This window comes from Python bivittatus, unplaced genomic scaffold, assembly GCF_059951505.1.
Source record: "Python bivittatus isolate LINGU-HERP-01145 unplaced genomic scaffold, Pbiv_v1 ctg000610_np1212, whole genome shotgun sequence".
Lineage (NCBI taxonomy): Eukaryota > Metazoa > Chordata > Lepidosauria > Squamata > Pythonidae > Python > Python bivittatus.
In genome coordinates, this window is record NW_028277088.1 from 51,897,428 (window position 1) to 51,920,181 (window position 22,754).

Genomic DNA, 22,754 nt, shown 5'->3' on the forward strand with positions numbered 1-22,754 from the left:
TCAGGTTTTCTTTGATTAAAATATTAATAGGCATGGAATTCGGATAAGATGCATATGGACAAATAAGTGTGAAATTGTCCAGGACTGGAAAATAGACTAATTTATGTAGCTCTGGGGTTTATTGGGAACATTTATTAGAAATATTAGGAAATAGGACTGAGAAAGTTCAGTGAAAACTTGGAAAGTAGAGAGATATTCATGGGGTAGAGATGGATTGGGGACCCTTGTTGAATTTGTATAGTACTGGCACTATTTATAGTTCTGTTTGGATAGGATTTTAATCACATTGGGAGCCTGGCATATGTAGAGGGGCCTTTCATTTCAGGCTTTCCACACTGTCGTTCCCCCCCCCCCGCCCACCCATACATACATAATCTGGGCAAGAGAGACATTATAGAAGGGGCAGACTAACAAGTACAGATGTACTTTTTTTGCTCCTTTCCCACAGTATAATAATCACAAGGGAAAAAATGTCCAAGGATGGTCCCTTACTTGGTCTAACAACATATTTCAAATTATATAAGTTGGAAAATATATTTACAGTTATGAATGGGGTAACCCGCAACCCTGTTTTATGTTGCTCAAGTACAATTCATAACAATCCCAGCCAGGCTAAAAGGAATATTGGAAACAGAATTTCAACAATATCTAAGACTCTACTCTCCTTAGATTCATACTAACCCACAGGGCCTTAGAAATAAATATATGTACAGGGATTACAATAATTTAAATAAGAATTCACAGATATATTAATAAATAGGATGATTTAAAGCTTCAACCAGGAACGTGGGAGAAGTTGAAACAGAAAAATGGATCCATTTGGAAAAATCCACAAGGGCTTGCAGTAGTTCTCAGGGGTTTGGAGCTGAATCCATGTGCATTCAGTGAAGTTTGTAATATGGAATTAGGCTACTCTTTAATAGTGACATGGCAGAGAAGCAGAACCTGGTCACATTTGTATTTGAAATAGCCATACCTATAGAACTTTGCCAGTGCAGATGTTAGACTCTTGTTAGCTTCATTTGAAAATGATTTATGAAATTAAAATGTGGAGGAAAGTAAAACTGAAGATTCTGCCAATCCAAAAGTGCAGTGAGATGGAAATGACTGCATATTTTTCAAATGAACATCTAAATTAGTGAATAAATGAAAAGGAAATCAGTCAGATGTTCCAAATCTTTCCCTTCCTTTTAGATATTCAAGTATTTCCTCAATCTTTGTGTTAGAATTATATATTATGGGACAATTCATGCCAAATGAAATTCCCTTTATTTATTTCACTTGTTGATTTGCTAACAATATAAAAAAGAAAAAGAAATTAAAAGAGCAAGATAAATTCTTGTTGACCTAAACATCTTAAATATGCCAGCATTACCATAGTTTGATCATTTACATTACAGGGGAATATAATTCATTTTTAGACATTTTTAGCCTTTTTCATTGTGCCACAAGAATTTTCAGTGAAGCAAACTCAGCCTTGATCTAGCTTTGCTCAAAGGATATCTGATTTGGACCAAAAGGAGATTTTTGTTCTTCTTCTCATACAATAAATTGGAAATTTATTGGTCTGACAATAAGTGCATGGATTATTCCAGTCAAACCAATAAAAAACAAATATTAATTTTTTTTCAAAAGATATCTTTTATTTATTTTAGGAAACTACTGGGAGTTGATGAAAATTTCTTGCTAACTGTACAAAGTATAGATTGCATGCCTCCAGGTATAAAATATCAGACAGAATGCTATGAAATAAATAAATCCTAACACAAATAAGAACATATCAAACTGTTACTTCTTAAAACATACTGCAAATAATAAAAATACCAGTTCATCTACACAATAAATATTAAGAAAACAATGACATGGTTGAAATGTACTCATATAAATTAACAACTTTAATTACATTAGCCGAATGGACATTGGTTAAAGCACTGCATGTAGGATGCCAAAAAAATAACCCAATAATAACAATAAAACATTAAGAAATCCAACAAAATATCATAATCTTGTGTGTATACGTGTGTGCGCTGATGTATGGATGTGTGTGTATATGTGTATCTACATAATTTTACACAGACACACAGACAGGCATGCACATATACACACACTCAGACATAATATCCTCAGTTCAGAACTTGTCCTGTGTAGAATTCCCTGTTCAGTTCCATGCTAGCTGATACGAAAGGATCTTTCTCTCTAGCATCAAAAGAGAGAACATTAAGTGCTCGAAGACTACTGCTTGGAGAAAGAGATTAAGGGGGAAATATTTAAGGTTATGAGAGCTGACAATACTACCAAACTGTTAAGATGGATATATTTTGAGGTTAGGTGCATTTTTTTCTGATCAGCACTCTGTGCGTGCAGAACCAATTCCAAAGAGACAACTCTCACACAGATACTAGATCCCACACATTGGTAACTCTTGTTGGATCAGGATGTGTGTGTATTCATCATTAAAAAAAATCTATTTTCAACAGTTTAAATACAAAACTAAACAGTTGCAAATTAACAATGAAAACCACTGAATTAAAAAAAATAAATAGTGAGATATATAGAAATGTAGACTGTATTTGCTTATGGAAATATGTCATTCACAAGGGTTCTAACTTTGACTGTTTTACATTGAACAGTTATAAGTTACAGAAGTTCAGTATTAGTATAGAATATCAAAAACTGGCTTTATGACTTATACTAGGCATATAAAAGTAAAACTTAAATTGATTTTAAATAGAGCAAGTACCAATATAAATTTATGGCTAATGGGGTTAAGAATCCCTGGTTGATAAATTTTTCATTTTCTACAATGGTTTTGCGAGTATCACCAGCAAAAACAGGTAGCTGCTAAGCTTCTATTAATTTTGAAATGACATATTTGAATGAGCTCTGTGATTGAAATCCAGGAGTAATTTAAACAATGCTAGTAGTTCAGTCTCAATGCAATTAATAGTGAGTTTAATACTGTAATGAAAGAGCTGCTCTAGCATGGCTTCTGTCAAAGTCAAGATTCAGGCATTCTCCCTTTTTCGTCTTCTGAAAAAAAGATACAAAAAGGTATTTCCTCTCAATGCTTAATATGAAACCTGAACCATAGATGGCCAAAACCACAATTTGCATATTTAGCTCCAAAAGTGAAAGCAAGAGAATGCCCAGACCAGATGGAAGAAGGAACGTGTGATAGATACCACACCTTACAAAAGTCACAGGCCAATGTTTTATCCCTTCATAACCCCTAAGATATTGTTGCACACTATCAAGTTCTTAACCAGTGTTAGCATCTGGTATTTCTTTTTTTCTAATAAGGGTAGAAAAAGGAAATGAGCAAGTGTCTTTAAAAAAAATCTTACTCTATATTTTTTACCTAAAAAAAAGCTATTTTTGCCAAGGCATTTGGGTCTTAGAAAACTAGTCAAATATGACAGCAATTTAAAACTCTATTTTGTGGATGAATCAGCTTAATTCAGTACACTTTTCCACCTCTTTCTGCTTTAAATAACTATAAATTAAAAGGCTATGACTATATAAAATGAAGAACAAGAGAGCTGGAAACAAGGTATACATATGTATGGATGCTACTGGAATGGGATAAGACATACTTGCTTATTTACCTCCCACTCTTTCCAGTGTGTTTTTTATAAGCCACTTTTGTTCTCTTCTGTTTTTCCATTTGAAAACTGTAGATAAATAGATTAGAACTGATTGAAAGATCGCAGAGGCATATCTCTGGATGTCAAACCCAACTAAGATTTTAGGAAAGATGGGTGGAGCTGTTGCATTCAATAAAAACAGAACTGGATTTCTGAAAACATCTTGTCAACAAGATTAATATAAATTTGTTTTCTGCTAGCATGAAGTGGTCAATGCTGTTGTCCATGACAATAATGATAAGCATATGATTAACTAGTAAAGGAGCTGTTTATTAGTACTGGATGTGGTCCTATGGATGTTACTATAATTATTCCTTTAAAAACAATTTCACTTCTGATTTCATTTACTTCACAACCACCCTGTGCTACAGGTTTGTCTGAAAGTGACTTGCTCAGGGAAATATGGGTACAACTCTATTGCATTTTGTTCCATATTTGCTAACATCCCCAACTTCCCTTTCCAATTTTTCTTCATGTGAGAGCCCTTATTACTCAATTATACAGGAAAGCTATAACTTTATATCTTTTTATGTTAAGGTAAGCTGCACTGAACTTAATCAGAACTTACTTTGGAGTAGACATTTATAAGATTGCATTTCAGTCCTGCAGTATTGAAGTCCTTCTAGCTGCTTACATGAGTTAAACATCCCAGAATTTATTATGAAAGGCTTAGTTTAGTCTGTGAAAGAACTTGGAGTTGTTTCAGAAAAAGGAGATATTCAACTAAATGTGGCTGCTTCAAGTGTCAAAGCTTTAAGGTACAGATAACCTCTGCTGAATTTCACCTTTATACAGCTGGAATTTCCAATAACCTTGGACACTCCACATGCAACTAATAGGCCAGGAAAAAAAATATCTTCCACAGTCAATTGAGTGTTTCCAATTACATCACTTCAATCACTTCCCTTTTAAGATTTCTTTGCCTTCCAAAATCACTAGTGAATGTTCTCTTTTCTGCAAAGTATTACATAAATAATTTCCTTGCACTTTCTTTTTCTATTCTTTTAAAAAAAAAACACCTTTTGTGCACACTTCAAATATGAAATGTAATCTCTTTCCATAAAATGAATAAGATGGAAGTTTAAAAACCTACATAAATGTATACCTCACTAGTTACATTATGGAGGCTAAATATTGTAAAGTAAATTTGACTCATCTGCATGCAAACACTTTGATATTTACTGAATGATGTAAAACACTTTTTCCCTTTATTTTGTATCTGTTGATACATACATGCATACACTGGTGCTCAGATAAACTAATAAGCTTGCCATACTATGGCCCTGTATGAAGCAACCATCAATGTAACATAAAGCTTCATACTTAATGTTTCATCTGTGGACTCTTCCTTATCATCAAGGGTGACTGTTTTGATGCCTTATTAGAATGTATGAGAAATAGGGATTCATTTCTCTGTCTGATATCTCACTATCTAAGAGATGATTCATGAAATCAAGCTACACAACATCTTGGGCCTAGCTTGACTTCATGATGTCACAGAAGTGCAATTCCCAACTACATCCCTAATTGTCCTTAGTTGTAGGACAATCAATTCTCCACCAATGTCACATACTATTACTACTATCTGTGATTTTCACCTGAGGAATGAAGGAGTGCAGCATCATCTTTTTCTAATCACCACCAGGTTTTACACTAGCAATGTAGCCAGTTTATCTGCAGAGAGAAAGTTTCATACATTGGATTACAGTGGCTGAGATTTGGCTGACAAAAAATGAAAGGCAGCACTGTTGTGTTATCCTTCTTGCCCTCAAAGTACTATGAAACTAGGCCTGTCAGTACAAATGGATTCTATCTGTGCTATAAAAGGAATGAATTTAAATAGTGCCAGATAGAGGGGAAATATGAATTGAAACCTCTAAGCAGATTCCATCCCAAACTGGTAATAGGAAACATTATTTTTAACAGGATTCTTTACATTCTCACATACCAGGTTTAATGCAAGTTTCCTGATAAATATGCATCAACATAGTTATTCTTTGCATTCATATAGAAAATGTGCAACTCCACTGCAGTCTGGAATTTTCACCCATTCTCTACTCAAACCTTTCCAACCTGGATGCTTTTAATCATGCTGGCTGGAATTTCTGGGATTTGCAGTTGCTAGACATCTGGAGAAATACTCTACATTGATCAAAATAGGTAATCCACAATGGATGTTAATGGTGACAGATTGATCAGAGGCATTTTATAAATTGCTGAATTAATACTCTTAGCTGCCATGTAAATCTTGTATATAGGCAGGGCAATGGAATAGTCCCTGTGTGGAGAATAATACATTGCCAGGACAATGAGCACTTACATTGTCCACTCAAGTACTTTCTCCAATATAACTTGGAAACTATTCAAGATGACCAGGCAGTACACAAGATTTCTTGTTCATTTGACACTCTCTGCATGTTTTCCACACCTTCAAATGAATGTGCATAATCACCAGTGTCCAAACACATTGTCTATTAATTACTACATACATTTAAACTACTCAAGAGTTCTGGATCCTGCTGTCTTGAAGTTGCAATCTGGGGTTGAAGAAGGATGCAAGATCAGATTGCTCTATGTTTATACTGGAGGTTTTATATAGAGTGGTATAGTTTTAAATAGGGGAAAAATAATATACTGTGCTTGGCACACAAACATTATTTTTAAGAACATTAAAAGTGTAGCCTGAAGTGCTTAAACTGTATATACACATACATATACAAATATAGATTCCACCTTTCTATTATGTTGTTTTCCAACAATGTACAGCTGCTGTACATATGAAGGATTCACAACTGCAGTATTTGAAGATTCAAAGTTTTAATTCAAAGCACCCTGGATAATTTAAGGGCTTTATAAATGAATTGCCAAATCTACCCTCCAATTTTGGTGGTCAGATTCATCCAGAAATCATCTACATTATTTTAAACACAACCAGCCTCACTAATGACCCTTAAATCAGATCCTAACCTATGGATAACATTAGTTAAAAACAGATTGTTTAGAGGCTCACACAAATGTCTTTGGTGTACACTTTTTTTTTTTAAGGTATAAAATATTATAATAAAAATAACTATTTTGTGTGCTGTAGCAGTTCTTATATAGCTCACAATAAGTGCAGCTTTCAACTCCCTTCCAACCCAACCACATCCCTCCCCCGAATACTTGTTAAATAAAGATTAGAAGACAGGTTGAACATGGTTTGTAGTGCAAATAGTAAACATTTTTTTTAAAAAAATCTTTTTTTTCTCATTTTTACAAAATATAGAAATGTTGGCCCAGTAACTGGACAAACATGTTCCTTTCAAGTATCTTTCATTGAAGAAAAAAATTAAACATGGTACTTCCATTATTTTTTTAAGTCTGGGTATTTTTTCTTTCTTTCTCTCAGGTAAACAGTTTCAAACCAACTTGGTTGCATAGTTCTAATGTCATAAGCACCTTTACGAAATGTAACTTTGTGTTTTCTTTCTTTCTTTCTTTCTTTCTTTCTTTCTTTCTTTCTTTCTTTCTTTCTTTCTTTCTTTCTTTCTTTCTTTCTTTCTTTCTACTTTTTAAAAACTTTTTTGCAAAAATAGTGCAGAAAATAAAGGTGAGTACACCTGCGCATTAATTGTCCCCTTTACCAATATATATACACAAGTGTGCTCTTTGTATGCGTTTGCCATAAGAAACCTGCACAATCACATATGTGCACACTCATTGTGTCCTTGGTAAGTTCATGGGAATAAAAGTGCCAGTGAATGTACTGTTCATACACATGGCTTTTTTAGAATTTTAATACCATTTTGGATTTAACAGCCAAATTGCTGTTATTTCAGGTATGCTGTTATCAGGGCTTGAATGCATAGGTAACATCGGGGAGGGAAAGGTATCTCCCCTTGTTGATAAGTGTGAAATACCATGCAATAAAATATAGAGCATATAAGATAAGAATTGCCCTTGCCCACACCATTTGAGGGTTACTCATCCAAGCCCTAGGAACAATGTTGTTCTTCTTTCTTCTGTTTGTCTCTAATTGGAACATCTGATGCTATTATGTTCAAAATGTGACCATTTTGTTTGGTATTTGGTCTTTCCCATTACATGTTATTTCAAATTGTCTTCTTGAAATTGATAAAAAGGCTGTCCCAACGGGTAGATATGCAAAATGCACACACACCTATGAGCACCCACATTCTTCTACTATCATATTCTGGATGTCCTTTTTTATTATATTTTGCCCATCATCGTAATAGAGCATAGACATCGGTCGTAGCTTGGTAGGTACACAACATGACTTGAGGTTGGAGAAAGGACTGTGGCCTCTCATGCGGTAATGGTTGATAACAGTGGAGTGGAAAGAGAGGGTAGAACCAGATGTGCCTGCAATATGGCTGGGACAATCGCCCTCACAGTAATTGGCATGGTAGCCTTGTGGGGCAATGATCCAGTCATTCCAACCAATGTCTTTGAAGCTAACAAAGAAGTGCTTCTTGCAGCAAATGTTGACTTTGCCATCACACTCAAGGCCTCGCCTCCGCCGCCTATGCTGCCGATCCTCTGAATGCCTGGCCAGCATCATTAGGAAGGGCCTATGCGATTGCTCCTTCTCCTCTTCTCCTGTGCTTTCATTACCTTCTGCATCTTCTTCCTTTTTTTTCCTCTTTCCTAGCAACACTAGACTGGCTCCTGTTTCTTGACACTGGTCACAAGTTACCCGCACATCCAGAGAATTCTTTCCCTGATCCAGGAGACGCTGAACACTACTGGAGACTGGGAAAATGTGCCAGGTACTTTTACGAGTGTCAACTGCCTTTTCAGAGATGAGAATTTCACTTTTCCCTCCCTTCAGTCCACCATCCTCTTCCACAAGTTGAGAGCTGCGCTTCGGCAGTTTGTGCTGCTGATAGAGTCGAATGGTCACTTTCGTTCTGGTCCGATTAGCTTTAGACACTTTGAGGAAAAGCCATACTTCAGCTTGAGCCACCACTGACAGTTCACTTCCTTCCTTAGAGATTTCAAAATGCAGCATTTTCCTGGCAGGACCTATAGTATAAAAAAAAGAAAGAAGAAAGAAAGAAAGAAAGAAAGAAAGAAAGAAAGAAAGAAAGAAAGAAAGAAAGAAAGAAAGAAAAAGAAAAAAAACACTTAGTAAGGGCAGAACCCCTTTTTTAAAAAAACAGGGAGAAAGTGATATTGTAGCAAAGACATTGGCTTTTTAAACCATAGATTTCATTTTCTGCTGAGTCTTTTTATAATTGGCATTAGATAAAAATATAAGATCTTTTCTGTTGTGGTCCAGAACAGAATTCCTTGGCCCAGGAAGTTTATGTAACTTCCTAACTTACCCAACTGTCCTCCCCACCCCCTTGGGCATTTCCCAAAGTTGCCAAAACAAGCCTATTCCACCATGCTTTTAACCAGAATTGAATGGGAGGGAGGTGGGAGGGACAAAGACACTGAGCATGAAAAAAGCATTTACTGTGTAGAATAACATTCTTTCTGCCATCATCTATCTATCTATCTATCTATCTATCTATCTATCTATCTATCTATCTATCTATCTATCTTTCTATCTTTCTATCTTTCTATCTTTCTATCTTTCTATCTTTCTATCTTTCTATCTTTCTATCTTTCTATCTTTCTATCTATCTGGAATGTCAGCCCTCTCTTATGTTTGGAGGTGTGTTGCAAGCAAAAAAATGTGGAAAGACACATTAACATGCGTTTTGCATATCTGGTAAACTGAGCATAAACCATTACATTCTGACCCAGGATTATCAGAGTAGCTTCAGATGACATCCACACCAGCTAATTACAAAAGTATTTTCAGCAAAGCCATCTTCACTGGGCTAACCAGTGAAGTAGCCATGTATTTGGATGACTCCTTTAGACAATCAAATTCAACCTTGCTCTCTGTTCTATTTCCTCAAATATATTAACAAAAACTTTTATTATGGAGAGTAAGCAGTTGCAGATTATGGAAATATTTCCATAAGAGCCCAAAAGGTAAATCATAATCCAAGTACAACACACACACACACACACTGCATTTCTTTTTAATATATTTTTGCAAAATCTTTGCATTCACTTCTATTTGAATTACTAAGCTTTGGGATATGATAGTTTTTTTCATATCCAACATGTAGGTGGTTAACAATTTAGCAGTAAGTCTTTAACTTCACTTAGTTCAGACCTGTACTCAACCATCTTTAGTTTTTTAGAAGACCAATGACTCTAGTAATGCTAGTAAAAATGGGTGCTTTGGTGGTTATATATATTTTTCCAATATAAAATGTTATTTAATACAAAATTCAGCACAGCACTGTCTCCATCTCATGATAAAGTTTTGACATTTAGACTTGAAGTAGCTTTTATAACTTTTTAACAGAGGTACACTACTGATATCCTTAAAATGGGACTGTGGTGGAAAACTTCTTTGAACCTTTGAGAAAATAGAGTGGTGGTTTGATTCATCAAGCGCCCATTACTCCAGTAAACATTTCTGTGTTACTGCCTCATAATCTTGCAGCAGCAGTTCTAGTTATTTTTACTTAACCTATTAAAACATCTGTATTAAAACAAGAATTTAACTTGAAGAATTGTTTTCTGCAATTGCTTTCTCTGTCCTATCATTTAGGTTGTAAGCCTGCAGAAAGCACTAACTTTCCTGTTGGTTATACTTAAATATCTCAGAGAACCCACCTTACTAAAAAGTGGGATAAAGGCCTGTTAAAAAAGATAAAACACAATAAATTGCATTGCTTTCTACAGGCAATGCAATTATATCTTGTCCTCTTCTGAAAGTCAAGCTGTCATCAGCTATATTGATTGCATAAGAGGATTTTTATCACTTTTAAAGAATGCAGTAGAGGTAAAGCTGAAGCCTGATTCAAAACATTATTTAGGCCCATTGTTGAGGTCTTTGAATGTGAAGTGGATTTATTTCCACCATTTCAGTGAAAGAAATGTATATGCAAATGATCAGGGTTGATGTCCAACTTATATTAGAAAAGAGGGTAAAACCTGCAAATCTGGTACCCACATAACTGGACTTCTATAATTATATGACTAAGTGGCCCTTACCACATCGACATATAAATAAAACTGGACTGAATTTTCACAGCACATTCTGCAAATCAAAACCAGATTGCATAGAGGAGAGGGGGCGGGGGGATGAAGAAATGAGTGCCATGTCATTGTGACATGGACTCTTCCCTTTTTGCATTTGTGTTTTGATGTATATAAGGAGCAGAACTTCAGTTGCAATACTTGTTTTATTATTTTGACAAAACAGTCAGATTCTACAGATGTCTCTGGATGGGACTGCCTCATTTGAAACAAAATAAATTCCTCCCTTAATTCAGGATGCTGTGCTCCTTGTTAATTCTGCAGCAGTAATTTTGCTATGTAAAATGATGTTTTTAAACAGGAGGGGGTTTTTTTAACCTGAGTTTATAAACTTCAGTCAAAGATGATCAAATTCCTTCTTATACACTTCAACCTAGCAGGAACTGTAAATTATTTTGTAATGGAAATTAATACAATATTTTTGTTAAAAAACACAATGAGAACACACACACACACACACACACGGTTAGATTATGACATGAAGTTTGCTGGAATGTCAACATTTTCCTTCAGAATGACATAATCAATTAAATAAGAAGATATCCTTCCCATTTCAGTCTGAAGCTGATTGGCTAAAGGAGGAAGATAGATTTAACATCCTGAGTGAATGGGATACACAAAGCAGCTTCACAATGAAAACAAAAAGAAATTTACACTAAGAACTGAATTAGCATTTGATTTTCTCTTATCTGCATTACTAACTTCCTAATTCTAATAGAGTACAACAACTGCATTATTTGCATTATAACAAGTGCACTTTTGACATGAAGAAAATTCCAAAGAAAAAAATGAATTCTCCTCTGAATGATAGGAAGTTTTCAAATCATTCAGGTAATAAAGATGTCTGCTGAGACAAATCTTAATTATTGATAATATTTTACATAAGAGAAATCACTGAACAAGTTAATCCTTATTGCACCTTAAATTCCAAGTCTGCAAGGCTACAGAAATTGATGGAATATCTAGAGAAATATGGCAAGCAACAGAAAAAAGAACCACTGAAGTTTCCACCTAAACTGTGCCACAAATCTGGAGAACTACACAGTGGCCTACAGATTGCAAGAGGTCAGTCTACATCGAAATACTGAAGAAAAGAGACTTAACTGAGTGTGCAAACCATATTACAATATCCTTAATTTCACATGCTAGCAAAATAATGCTTAGGATCATCCAACACAGATTAAAGCCCTACATGGAAAAGGAGATACCAGGTGTTCAAGCTGGCTTTAGAAAAGGAACATGAGACATTATTGCTGATGCAAGCTAGATAACTGAGAAAGCCAAAGAATAGAAAGTAGTCAATATGTACTTAGAAAGGCCTTTGATTGTGTTGATCATGTTAGGCTGTGGAATGTACTTTTAAGAATGGGAATCCCAGAACAACACATTGTCCTCATGCAAAACCTATATACAAGTCAGGAAGCTGCAGTCCAGGCGGAACATGGCAAAGCAGAGTGGCTCCAGGACAGCCAAGCACAGGAGTGAGATAAGGCTGTATATTGTATTATTTATTGAACCTATCTGCTGAAGGGAAGCTGGATTGGAAGAAGATTAGCATGGTTTTAAAGTTGGAGGAAGAAACATCAATAATCTGCATTATGCTGATGACACTGCTCTAATAGCTGAAAATGCAAATGATCTGCAAGTTCTAGTAATGAAAGTGAAGGAGCATAGTGAGTAAATGGGGCTAAGTATAAATAAGACCAAACTAATGACAGCAAATACAGGAACAAGCCTTAGAATTGACAATGAAGTTATTGAAGTAATGGTTAGCTTCTGCCTTTTAGGATCAACTACCAGCAGTAAAGGAACCAGCAGTCAGGAAGTACACCACAGACAAGCACTTGGTAGAGTAGCCATGAAAGCTTTGGAAAAGATGTTAAGAGGTTGGGATGTGTCTATACTTATAAAGATCAGAATTGTGCAGGCAAGGGTTTTCCCCGATGCTCTATGGAAGCAAAAGTTGGATTCTGAAGAAGCAGGATAGAAAGAATATTGACACTGTTGAACTTTGGGGTTGGAGAACACTCCTGAGAATACCATGGAAAGCCAGGAAAACAAACAAATTGATCACTGAACAAATCAACCCAGAGTCCTCACTCAAGGCACAAATTGCCAGGCTGAAATGATCATACTTCAGACACACTACGCAAAGACATAGCTCTCTGGGGAAGTCTATAATGCTGGGAAAATTTTAAGGAAAGAGAAGAGGATGACCTACAGCAAAGTGGATGGATTCAGTTACAGCAGAATGGGCACACTGTTGGAAGACCTGAAGGACCAGGTGGGGAACAGATTATCATGGAGAAAATCTATCTATATAGTTGCTAAGAGTCAACATGAACTTGATGGCACATAATCACTCCTTAAACTGCAAATGTATAGAAATTATTGTCTAGGAGCTAAGTTAAGTGCTGGACTAGAAGTGAGGAGACCCAGATTCTAGTTTACCCTCAAGCATGGAAGTCAGCTGGGTGACCTTGGATCAATCACTTCCTCTCAGCCTTAAACTGACTGATAAACAAACAGCTCATGATAGCTTCACTGTAAGAACTAGGTGAAAAAAACAAACACACACTGCAACCTTGTAGAACAAACACTATGAAACACAACAACATCAACAATAACAACAACACTGTCTAAGAGCTGAGCTTTATCTTTATGGATCTGGATGTACAAATAACCTCTCAGAATTCCATCTCTTATTTGAAGGCTAAATTTGAAGAGCAGATGCATTTCCCATCTCCCAATGAGAAAAGAGATTCTTCAGAACAGAAATAGAAATAGCCCAAACTTTTTTTGTTTGGCTATCACTGCAAGTGTCAGAAACTACACTGTAACTCTGGCCATTATTTTCCATCTCCATAATAGCTAGACCAAATTAAAGCTAGGGGTAAGGCACTGTGTATGTGCGTGTCAAGTGGGTAGGTGATAGAAACTGTCAGCTGCCACAGAAAACCTTTGTAGAAAGTTCTGTGGTGCAGCTTTTGAAGGAGCTGAGTGGGAAAAAAGACATTTCATAAATGTCTTGGGAAATTTCAATACACTTTGTTAAAGCTTTCTATGGAAATCATTAATGTTCCCTTTTGTAATGTTCTGGCAACCCTTTATGGACTTTTTGCTGACATTGGAATTGAAAAGTTGATGTTTTATGGATTTGCCTACAGATAAGGGATGGGATATGGGATGAAGAGATATCTGTTTAATCTTATAGGGGGTGAAAAGTTATTAAATTTGTTTATATTTGTTGCATATATTTATTTTCTTTTTCTTTATTATATTCTTTCTTTTCTTTTTCTTCTTTTTCTTTTTTCCTGCACTTGTTATTCTTTCTTTCTGTTCTCTTTCTTTAAGTTTAGTTGCTATTAACTAAACTAAACTAAACTAAACTAAACTAATTAAAATTCTTAATAAAAATTATATATATTTTTTTAAAAAAGGAAACCATTAATGTTCCCCAGCATGCATTCTGGCTTTTTTGCTTAAGAAAAATTTCTGAGAATTACTGTAACATACAAATTATCAACAAAATGAAGGCTACCTAATAAGTTTCAAAATATTCCAAGAATTAACAAATTATCACAATTATTTTCCAGGAAACATATTCTATTTCCTGCTATGATGGTAGAAATTATGCTTGATATATGGGTATGATCTTTAACTGAGGGTACACCTTGAACCCATTGGAACTTAATTGTAAGTAGACAAGTTTCTACTATACATTAAATCTATCAAAGGAGTAACCATTTAGTAGAAAAGAGATCTGTTATTTAATTTTTCCACTATTCACTGCTGCTTAATTTTAAGTTGTTCTGTTTTGTACTGTATATGATTGCTTTTATTCTCTACAAAGCAAACTAGATTTTACACTAGCACACATTTTGGATATGTTTATATAAGCATATAACTCTGTAATTAATGCAAGCGTGATCAAAAGGTCCTTGTTTTTAAAGCCTCTTTCCACTCTCTATGAGAAAATGAAAAATGTGTCATTAATTTCTTGCAGTGGAAAAGTAGATATTGATCATTTAGGATATCCCTGTAATCTATTCTATAAAATAAACTTTCACTATGGATCCTTTGCAGAGTTCCCAGAGACATCCATATTTCTCTCAATTGAAAATATGCACTATCCAGTGTCAAGAACAGTTTTGTTCCTGCCTTGCTTGTGTCCCCAAATGTACATCTAAACCTATTTCTCTAAACCTTGGAGCCTGAGGGATAATTTATAGCCATTCACTCATGTAGGAGAAGGCAAGTGTGTTTCCATGCACTTGGTTTGATAGGAGACTCACTCCTTTATTAACATAATTGTGGCCTGAATTCCAAGGCCAATGTTTTCATGAAGTACCATTTGTCGTTCATATGGATGCACAATTAGAATTATATCTTCCACCTGCCACATTCATTGTTTTGAACAGTTCTTGTAACACAAATTGCCAGTATTTTACCAATATTTCTGAGCACCCATAGTCTTATGATCTCTTTACAGGAAGAAGAAGAAACTTAATTCAGTCAATGACCAGCAAAGCTCTATCAGCATGCATTTTTCTAAGGAAACAGCCAGTAAAGGAAATATATATGGGGTTCCAGGCAATTTATAGGACATTAACACTTGTCATTTCATACAGGCTTGTGGGAAATACAGTGTAGCCAGAAGCATGAGATGTCCAACTGGCCCTTAAATATCTCACTTCTCCCTACCATGGCTTAAAATGTACAGCTCACAAATAAGAAAATGAATGGGAAGCACAATGGTAAATCAGCAGACATAGATACTCAGCTTGAAACCTATTTAGTGACTACAGTTGCTATTCTTGAAAAGTGATTGCATAGTTCTCTTCTTCCTTACCTTCCTCATTTTCTCAAATCCTGAAATATATGACAAGACATTAGCATTTTTTAATCTTCCTAGTCAGGCTGCCTAAAGTTCTAAGAGTTGTCCTCATTTCTTCCTTGCCTTGGGAAGGAGAAGCAAACCCTAAGGTGTATTTTCAATACATTTTAAACAAAACCACAGTACAAAAGTTAAATATGTAGGCTCTTCATACTGGGAACACTGAATAATATAATTATGTTACAGCAAAACTATTGACTGTGCCAGTCTTTGATTACTTACAAAAGAGATCAGTTAAGCCACAAGACAGTTCCTTCCTTGGTAAGGAACCATATTTAAATTCCATTGACTTCAGTGGAGAATAGTCCTACTAATGCATGGAAATGTTCTTTCCATTTACAAAGAGCTGGTGATTTCAAGAAGGCTCTTTGCAAATTTCTCTTTCCCTTTGAAAGTCACCCAACTTCTTCAGTGGATTGTGTACAAGGATACTTCAAGCAGCAAGGGAATCAATGAAAATTGTTTCAAAAAGATGTGATTCAGTGTATAGGACCTTGGTCCAAAGCATTGAATTAATAAGGCAAATATCTGTATGCCTTCTTGGGAGTAAATCCCACTGAGTTCAAGATCATTCTCTAGCAAGCCTGTCTAGGACAACAGCCTTAAATTAGTTGTAATTAGCTTTCCAATTAATTTCAGTAGGATGAGTGTGAGTAACTCCATCTGGACCAATGATTCTGTGTCTTGGTTACTGCACTGTATATTTGTCACACTGAATTCAATAATTTGAATTCAGAGTTAAATAACAATGCAAACACTGTTTTCAGTAAATGTGAAAATTATTTGAATTAAAGTAGTCTGAAAGAGTTAACATTCCTGCAACTATTGAGTTTGCCTTCCTAACAAAAAAAATTGCATTGTATGCACTACTTTGGTTGCATGGCTGGCTGGCTGGACACATAAATTTACAGATCTATTTCTTCTAACAAGTGATATGTTAACTCCTCCCATGTAATCTCCTGTTTCCCATTTTCCTATATTATATAACAATGAATGTTACTGTTTCACTCTTGACTTCCATGCTGCTCTGCACAATTAGCTCTAATTATATTCTTCTTTCTGAGCCAAGGAAAGGAATCTCCTCAAAGGCTGGATGGGAGACCCAAGAAAGTATAGTAGCTAGTGGGGATGTCTCGTTCAATCTGAATGTTCCAATCAATCTGGAAAGCTGATCCAAATTGATTGGATCATTCACATTGATGAGGAAAATCAATACATTTGATCTGAATGTCTGAAATGACTTAGACCACATAACAGAAACCAATTTGATTAGTTTTGGATTGATTTGAACCATTACAATATATATGTGTGTGACTGGGAAGTGAGTCAAGTCAACCCATCGATTATATTCACTGAATATTCAAAATCAGTCTGAATCAGTCCAGAATGATTTGGAGCTTTGCACGATTGAACCTGAAATTGACAAAATTCTCAGAATGCGTTGGGCCAAAAATTCTTTAGGCAAGCCTTCAATCAGCCTGAATTTCTTGCTCTGCGGCGAGTTGTAGCACTGACTCTCATTTTATCTAATTTCCCTACCCATCCCAATTTGTTCTGAATTTGGAAAAGCTAAACTGAGGATGGTCGGAAAAGCAGTAAGGAACCCACGCTCAGGACTTACACTTTTTCTTCAGGGCTGCAGGACATATAGACAGGCCCAAACCACGAAATAATAACTGATCCATGTCATAAGCTAGTAAATAATATAAACAGAATGTCCCATGAAGTTGATGATTCAAGGCCTGGTCAGTGTTTTACAAGGAGAAAAGTCCTTCTCAGTTGCAAAGCAAATTCACCTGAAGGTAAAACCTTTCCAGGAGGGAAGTAGTAAAAAAAAAAAAAAAAAAGGAAAAACTGAAGAGGAGAGCCTCCCCTAGGTAAAATGTTCTTACGCCATTCCATGCACCCATTATTGCAGCCATTAATCTGCAACAAATGTTTCTGTGTTCATATACTGTATGAACCCAGAAACATGTTCACATATCTTCTCAGCTGCCGCAGGTACTCCTTTGTAGTACTTACAACTACTCTCCCTTAGTCTCCTTCATCAATATCTTTCTATTATTGTATCATTCTTTCCCAGACTTACAAAGCAGTTAGTTTCAGATTAAAAGAAGCTATCTGCCACTACATTTCGGTTATTAATGGGTTCATGAAGCAGTCCCGTCCCCACCCCTACCACTTGTAACTTAACTATCATAAACAGGGCATCTTTTTGCAAAAGAGATTGGGCAAAAAACAAACACCCAATTTGCAAAAAGAAGCAAAATAATCAAGGTTTATAAACCAGCCTTCGTCACTGACGATTTAAACTCATCCGAAGGAAGCCAGGTTGGGAAAAGTGATTATAAGTGTGCATAGACATATTACCAATGCCTTGAGAAAGAGAAAGACGCCACCAATTTGACCTTAACAATGTCTAGTCTTTTAGCCTCTGGGTTTATCCACTTTATCTTCTCTCTCTCTCTCTCTCTCTCTCTCCCCCTTTCTCTTCCCATTCTGTCTTTGCTTTGTTTCTGTATATCACATTCTTCCAGTAGTTAACCACTGATGAAATTCACCAGTTATGCTAGATGAAAGATGCAAGGCAAAGAAGCAGAAGAGGCAGATAAGCGATGCAATATTTGTCTTCCAGAGCCAACTGGGTAAAAAAGAAACTTGAAGCAAGGTTAATTTGAATGAAATGGAAAGGGGAAAGCCTTCAAGGAGGCCCTCTGGTGGTTACTTGCTTCCATGTGTTCAGCATAGAAAGAGGAACCACGGGAAACTTTTTTTTTTAATGAATGAATCTGAAAACTTAATAAATTGCCCCCTTTCAGTACTTGATTGCAGATTTATTTCAAGGATCATTATATTTTCTTTTGTGAGGATTTGCTGTCAGGTGTCAAGGAAATAGAAAAGATAAGTAAGACCAACTCTGAAAACATTGAGACATTTATTTTTAGTAAACCTGCTCAGGTTCAGTCTAAGCTTGATATAAACTGGGTTACAGTTTCCATTCATTCCTGATGAACTGCTGATCATTATCACCAGAATGTCAATATTATCTCCTCCTTCCTCATAATTGTCATTTGCAACTTTTTAAAAATTGCTTGCTGAATTACCAATAGCATAATATAAATCCAACAGTGTGTAACATAGTCCAGTAGCTATTAGTCATCTGACTGGAAAATTTAGGGTGTTAACTGGATTGAATTTACCACTGCTTCTTGCAGCAATATTCATTTTTGTGATAGTCTTGATAAGTACAGTAATATTCATTCTTGCTTCCCAAAGGCAACTTAAAAGTACAAGCGTTTTAGCTGACTGTAAATCTGATCTTACTAGTGAAAAACTATATGTAATTTTCAAATACCTTTTGTTAATTGCATTATGATAAATGTGGTAATTGTGATGCCATGTTAAATTACCATTTCCCTGTTATTTAAAGTTATTAGTTTCACAAAAGCCTGTCTGGAATGTCAGTAGCACCTGCCAAGAATTTGCCTGGTCTCTTGGGTCAGAGAACACCTGTAGTTTGGTACGAGCTTAGTACATTAGCTTTTGGAAGTTTGTTTCCACTGTCCATTCCTTATATCACCTAGAAAGCTGCCATTCAGCCTTTCATTTCCTCTTTTAAACTGTCTTAATCCTAACTCAGAAAGGATGTGTCCATTCTCATGAGAGCTCTCTAAACTATAACTTAAAAAATGTCTCAGAATAGAGAGATGAACAATTCTTCTATTTTTACTGAGCAGGCTAGCTGTATAACTTTTGAGAGCAGTGAGATTATTTCATTAAATTAACTTGCTTTCAAAAATTAAGAAAGAAAAGAAGCTACTCTGCTTTTATTTTCATAATTTAAGGTTGACAGAACTGAAGATATGTTTCCATTCATTTTCAGTTATTCTCTACTGCCTCCCTTGAAAAAGATGGTTGCTTTCAGGAACAACAATGCAGACTACTGAAGAAGAATATTTCTCATGTTTTGTTCAATTGTAATTGGAACATATCTTAAAGTAGATTTTGACCTCTACTCGTGCACTTCAATGGCTCTTTATTCTACAGATTTTCTCTATGATCATATGCAAAGTGCTGTTTCTTGTCAGTTCAGAATAAGTTCTAAAAAGATACCTGATAACCACAAGAGGGCTATAATCAGCATATAAGTTGAATATTATGCAATACTGTTTTGTTCAATAAAACTTTCCTTGACTTTCACATTACAGCATGGAATAAACTGGCAGAGAGAGAGAATGATAGTGAGGAAAGCCTTTATATTTGAGATAAGCTACGATATATAGTCTGAGAAGGAGAATATATGTCCCAGGAGAGTTAAGGGTTCTTTGTTTTCCTTCCCTTGATATACTGAATTCTACTGTGTCCTACCAATAGCAGGACATATATAAAATTGATGTAACTACAAAATACAAATAGCAGTAGTTTGAACATTTGGTAAGTTCTGGTTGAAAGCCATAATGAGTTGCTGGACTATTGGCCACTTTCTGGGCAATGGCATAGCAAATATTAATCACGTGATTCTGTAAGCCAATTGGGCTGCACATCACAGTTGAAGCATGTCCCAGTTGCCTTTGGAGCCTGTTTTAAGCAGAAACAGTACAAACTTCTGGAACTCACACAGTGTCGAGAAACCACAGCTCATTCCATGTGTCTTAGAGAGAGTTCTGTGGTAAACTGGATGCAGTGTCTGTCCATCAGATGGTCTCCCAAGTTCCCTGTTTCTGACTGCTTACTGCTTCATAGAGTAAAACCACAGGTACTTTTGAGGACTGTGGGCGCTGAAAGGTTTCATCCATCTTTTAAAAGGAGAGACTGGGTCCTTTTTCTTTTCTTTCATAGCAAACCTTTCTCTGTCAGTGAGGGGGGGGGGGGTTGCTATTTGATAAGTGCAACACTGTCATAAGCACCAAGGCTACCCATACAGTGGGAATTAATGGAGTTAGCGGCAGGAATGTCTGCTGTTAAACCATACACGCTTCTCTGCATGTCTTTTTCTGCAAACAGAACATCTGAGTCAACAGGTTTTCAGGACTGGAAACTCTGAGAGTTGCCTTAATTGTTTATATTGCTGCAGCAAACTTTTAAACAAAAATGCTCAGTGTGCCTATGCATATTTTTACTACCATATGTTGAACTGAGCAAAACAATCAGATTCTTTGCAAGCTGCCTTGGCAACAGTGAAAAATGCTTTCACTAGGAAACAGCATTAATTTCTAGAAAGTTTTAAGTTGGGATTTTTTAATTTGTTATGATTGGTAAGCCTGAATGTATGGCTGTCTGGGCACAGGCACACATATGCATATGTCTATGCATATTATGTGTGTGTGCACATGCAAAGACTAAACACTGAAGATAATGCATACATTGAATGATGAAGTCTACATTCATTATTTAATAGCAGCTGAAATGATTACCTGTTTGCCAGAGTTGAAAATGAGTTGAACACTGGAGGACAGTGTTCCTCATTTAAAAAAATAACCAAGTAGTTGAAAAGGCACCGCATCAAAGTTGCACTCTTTGGCAGGGAACTCTTGGGAGCACCATCTTCCTTTGCTTTGCTTTTTTTCCAGTGTGCAAAAGTCAGCATTACAATTTGGATTGCCTACAACTATTTGTCCCACTTACTACTAAGGTTTTCTGACAGTAGCTGTTAACACTTTTACTGCCCTGAACATTTGCTGTGAATTGAGTAACAAATATATATCCTCGTCTTGACAGGTTTTACAGCGAGTTGATTCAGAAACTGATTCTAGCTGTTTTTCTTTGCCCACAGTGTTTCAAAGAGCACTCCTTATTTGCCTGTTTCCCTATCTCAGGCTGGTCTAGAACTGATCGTTCTTTTCTCAAATAGGGAAGGAAGTGCCCACCTACTTAACACCCAGCCCAAGATGTTAGATGCTAGGACTCCACTTGTTGGCTAGTTTGGTAAGTATAAATAAGACATCTGCAGCCAAGGCTAAATTCTAGAGATCCACATTCCTTCACGCTTTCACTCTCTCCTTTCCCACCACCTCATCTAGAATATAACTGCTACAAAGAAAAGTTAATTGCAATCCTGACAGCATTGTGCGTCCCTCCCCACCCCACTCCCAGTAGCACCCACCTGATTCTGCAAATGTTATGATCTCAGATGTTTGTTCCACCAGTTCATTCATTTCTGTTCTTCTTCCAATGTCATCCTCTATTTCCACATTGCCATCCTCTCTCACTTTTCCGACGTGGAGTTTCTTGATAGCATTTAAAAGTGCAGCTTTGGGCACTGGCTGAGTGATGTTTGGTCTGTCCCTCAAGTGCAACATGTTCAGGATATGCTTCTTTACCGCTTCCACCATCTCAGGCTGGGAGCTGGGCACATCCTTGGAGAGGGTACCAAGGGCACAGGATGGGCAATCGGTAACTAAGCTGTGCCCCTCCGATCCTGGGGTTGGGGAACTTCGCACTATAATCCAGCAAAATAACAACACCAATCCTCTGGTCAGAAGCAAAGGCATCCTGGCAGCAAAAGTTGTTGTGATTCCTTTTTAAAAGGCACGGCTTTTCTTCCCCCACGACCACTTCTTCATCCAGTTGGATTTTTCCCCTTTCTGCTTCCTTTTTCCTCTTCAGGAAGAACAAAAAGTTTTCTGTGAAGTTTGCTTTGGAAGGTCCCTCTCTGAATTCACTAAGTGCTGTAGATGCCTTTGACTGTCAGTGAGAGGAGTCTGACTCTGTCGCGCTGTAGGCAAAGCACACGCTGAGAAAAAGACAGAGAGAAGCGAGGCAGGAGGACGGCCTAAGTGAGTTGAATGAGAGAGGGAGGGAGTTTTGTCTATGAGTAAACCTCTGATTGAGAAGGCGGAGGAACAGCCTAAGCCTTCCTTATGCTCATTGCACTCTAGCAGATACTTCTCATTTATATCGGCGCTCCAACTTATGCTCTGGCCACTTCTGCCTTTGAAATCTCTTCTCTTTCAGAGTTGCCCGGTGCTTTCCTGCCTCCCCCTCCTTCCCTCCCCCCCCCCAACTTAAACATCTCTGCTTTTTTTTCCTGTTCCTATCTTCTTCACTAAGTCCCTCAGGCGAACTTAGTAGGCTGAAACTGAAATGAGAAGATTATTTATAGC

The 22,754-nt window shown here is 36.5% G+C and overlaps 1 protein-coding gene across 1 annotated transcript; it reads right to left on the reverse strand.

Moving 5' to 3' along the window:
• Nucleotides 1-1,262: 1,262 nt before the first annotated feature.
• INHBA (inhibin subunit beta A) lies at nucleotides 1,263-22,263 on the reverse strand. Its single transcript, XM_007426304.3, has 2 exons — nucleotides 21,755-22,263; nucleotides 1,263-8,669 (listed from the first exon to the last, which is right to left on the reverse strand). The coding sequence occupies exons 1-2, from the start codon at nucleotides 22,140-22,142 to the stop codon at nucleotides 7,804-7,806; spliced, it is 1,254 nt and encodes a 417-aa protein (XP_007426366.1). The 5' UTR covers nucleotides 22,143-22,263; the 3' UTR covers nucleotides 1,263-7,803.
• Between the last annotated feature and the right edge of the window lie 491 nt (nucleotides 22,264-22,754).